The sequence below is a fragment of the Medicago sativa genome, chromosome 8 (assembly GCF_051527215.1).
Source record: "Medicago sativa cultivar Bolivia chromosome 8, Bolivia_mono, whole genome shotgun sequence".
Classification (NCBI taxonomy): domain Eukaryota; kingdom Viridiplantae; phylum Streptophyta; class Magnoliopsida; order Fabales; family Fabaceae; genus Medicago; species Medicago sativa.
The window spans coordinates 88,919,153-88,922,374 of NC_140756.1; the positions used below are offsets into that span (position 1 = coordinate 88,919,153).

The window sequence follows — 3,222 nt, forward strand, 5'->3', positions numbered from 1 at the left end:
TGCAATGATGCCGACGGGCATTAATAGGGAGAGCATTGTGAAAACAAAGCCATAGAAAGTGTTGAAGTTTTGCTGGTACTTTAAGGCGCCAAAGCCAATTCATGTTACAATTCACATTCCAATCTCTATTTTGTTGAAGAAGCCAATAATATCCGCTCGAGCAATTATATTCACCTTTCTTTGTATGCCTCCAAGTCCACGCATCTTGAAGTTGTACATCCAAGTTATTAGGAGCTGGAAGCTGATGAATATAGTGACCAATATCGGTTGGTATCATAGTGGCAAGATCCTGCAAGTTCCACCTACCATCCTCCCACACATCCTTCAAACACATAACTGAATCACTGAACAAATGGGACCAATTGGAAGAAGGGACCGAGTTGTGTCCAGTCAATATTCCAAATCGATGAGTTTCCGGAGCCTACACGAAAACTATACCCTGCAGCAAAATTTGTAATGGCGTGTTGAATACCACGCCAAGTGATTGATGGTTTATTATGTTTCTTATTCATCCATAAAGACGTGTTGCCCATGTATTTATGGGAAAGAACTTTCACCCACAATTTATCTCTATTATGAAGCATGCTCCACACTAACTTACCAAGCATGGCTAAATTGGTAAGTCTAGCTTCACGAATACCTAGGCCACCAAAGTGTTTAGGGGTTGTAACCATATTCCAATTAACATGATTCCAAGTTCGAGAGATCCCATCGCCTCCCCAAAGGAAACTCCTTGACATCTTATCCAACCTATTGCAAACATAAGTAGGAAGATAGTGAAGTTGCATGGTATAAACAGGAATTACTGTTGTGACAGACTTCACTAGGCAGGCTCGTCCTGCTTTATTCAAGATATTTCCTTTCCAAGTAGCTAGCCTTTTTGAAACTTTGTCAACAACGTCATTATATTCATCTCGAGAAACTCGACCCTTGACAAGAGGAAAACCAAGATAATGACCCAAATCCGCCACAAATTTAATAGTTGAAATATCTTGTAGCTCACGTTTTCTTCCCCCTTGAACCATCCTAGAACACATAGCTTTGGATTTTAAGGTATTAATCCTTAACCCCAAAGCTGAACAAAACTCCTCTAAGGTATCCATAACCACTTTGACCTGTTCAGTACTAGCTTCACAAAATAACATAACATCATCAGCAAAAAGAATATGAGATAATGGTGGGCCACCCTTAGATACCTGTATAGGTTTCCATATTCCACTTAGGACTTTCTGTTGAATACTAAGAGATAGTTTCTCCATACAGAGAACAAACAAATAAGGGGATAAAGGATCGCCTTGGCGTAGACCTCTAGATGGAGTAAAATGATCAGTTTTGGCACCATTCCAAAGAAGACTCAAATTGCTAGATCGAACACAGCTCATGATGAGAGATATAGTTGCTGGAGGGAAACCAAAATCATGGAGTGGGTTCCAAGAAGTCCCAATTAAGCCTATCATATGCCTTTTCAAGATCAATTTTGAACGCAATAGAGCCCTTTTTTGCATGAGAATGATGTATGAAATGAACAACCTCCTGGGCTAGGATGGCATTATCAGTAGTACCTCGACCGGGGATGAAGCTACTTTGAAGAGGGCTTATCAGGTCAACAAGAAACGGTAGCAAGCGACTAACCAAAACTTTTGTGATTACCTTAAAAATGACATTACAAAGACTGATGAGTCTAAAATTATTTAACCTTTGGGGATTACTCTCCTTGGGTATTAGGACAATTAATGTCTCTGCAATTGAAGCATTAATAGTACTCATATTGAAAGACGTATGTACGAGACGTCATATGTCATCACCAATTCTTTCCCAAAAATGTTTAAAAAATATGGGTTGAAAGCCATCAGGGCCAGGAGCTTTATATGACTTCATACTAAACACGGCGCTCCTCACCTCTTCCTTAAGGATCAGTGTTGTAAGAGAATCTCTGCATTGTTCACTTAAACGAGGCATATCATTAATCAATAGATTATTTGGAGTAGTGGCATGGTCTACCTCAAATAACTGTTTAAAGTAATTTATGGCCTCTGCTTGGAGGATAACATCAACAGTACTCCAATGACCATTTTCAAGAAAGAGACCTTGGATCTTATTTCGTTTTCTCCTCACTAGTGTCTGGGTGTGGAAAAAACTTGTGTTACGGTCTCCCAGTTTCACCCAATTCTCCCTCGACTTTTGGTACCAAAGGATCTCTTCCTGTCTTAAAACATCATTATATTCTTTTTGGAGTGATGCCTCGGTCATCGTGAGGTGGGTTGAATCAACCGTTTCTAACTTGTGTTGCACCTGCTTTAATTTCTCTACAAGAGTACTCTTCCTTTTATTAATGTCACCAAACACCTCTTTGTTGAATGTAGTCGCATCTAACCGAACATGCTCAAGACTCGCGGGTACAATTTGTTCACCTTTATCCCAAGCTTTATAAACTACCTCTGGAAAATCTTTATGTGTTAGCCAAGCAGCTTGAAAGCGAAAAGGTCGCACACGTTTAGCTGGAACAAAACCGACATCCCTTAAGAGGATAGGGCGATGGTCGGAATAATTCCGTGTCAAGTTCTCTACATAAGCTTCTGGAAAAGTAGTACGCCACACACAATCACCAAGGGCCCTGTCCAACCTTTTAGCAACCTTCAGAATCCCTCGTTCCTTACGAGTCCAAGTATAAGTACTACCCGTAGCTCCAAGATCAATGAGATTACATTGCTCCATCATATTCGATAATTTCTCAGCTTGTCTAGCTCTAAAGATGCCCCCTTTTATCTCAGAGGGATGGAGGACTTCGTTAAAATCTCCTATCATAACCCAAGGACTCAAAATATCTTCCCGAATAGAAATAAGATAACTCCATAATTTTTCACGATTGACTAATTGAGGGATACCATAGATAGCAGAGCAAAACCACATACAATCAGCCTTTTTGATGCAAATGGTGACCGCTTGAAAGTAGACATCTATCACAGTAATATCATAATCGCAACCTTTACTTTTCAGTACCCAAATACCTCCTGAATGACCGGAAGCTTCGGAGAGAGCACATATCTCATAACCCAGACGATTCCAAAATATTGATGCTTTTGAGAAAGGGTAATGAGTTTCCATGAGAAAAATAAAGAGAGGATGATGTTTCCTTACCAATTCTTTAGCGTGTCGGCGACCCTCAAGACTAGGAGCACCTCTGATGTTCCAGCTCAAAATAGTAAGTTCTTCAAAATCCAT

At 40.1% G+C, this 3,222-nt stretch overlaps 1 protein-coding gene across 1 annotated transcript; it reads right to left on the reverse strand.

The window, feature by feature from the left end:
* Positions 1 to 341: 341 nt before the first annotated feature.
* On the reverse strand, positions 342 to 3,222 carry LOC146902979 (uncharacterized). The gene is made up of 3 exons (XM_085737187.1): positions 1,900 to 3,222; positions 1,563 to 1,650; positions 342 to 1,450 (listed from the first exon to the last, which is right to left on the reverse strand). Exons 1-3 carry the CDS (start codon positions 3,220 to 3,222, stop codon positions 342 to 344), a joined length of 2,520 nt encoding a protein of 839 aa, XP_085593313.1.

What these genes read in the sequence shown, in the direction of transcription:
- LOC146902979 (XM_085737187.1), bottom strand. Translation starts at nt 3,222, where the DNA reads ATGGATTTTGAAGAACTTACTATTTTGAGCTGGAACATCAGAGGTGCT. An exon ending in CACTGATCCTTAAGGAAGAG is followed by an intron (nt 1,651 to 1,899) that starts GTGAGGAGCGCC and finishes GTCATTTTTAAG; the next exon opens with GTAATCACAAAAGTTTTGGT. An exon ending in TAGCTTCATCCCCGGTCGAG is followed by an intron (nt 1,451 to 1,562) that starts GTACTACTGATA and finishes GGCATATGATAG; the next exon opens with GCTTAATTGGGACTTCTTGG.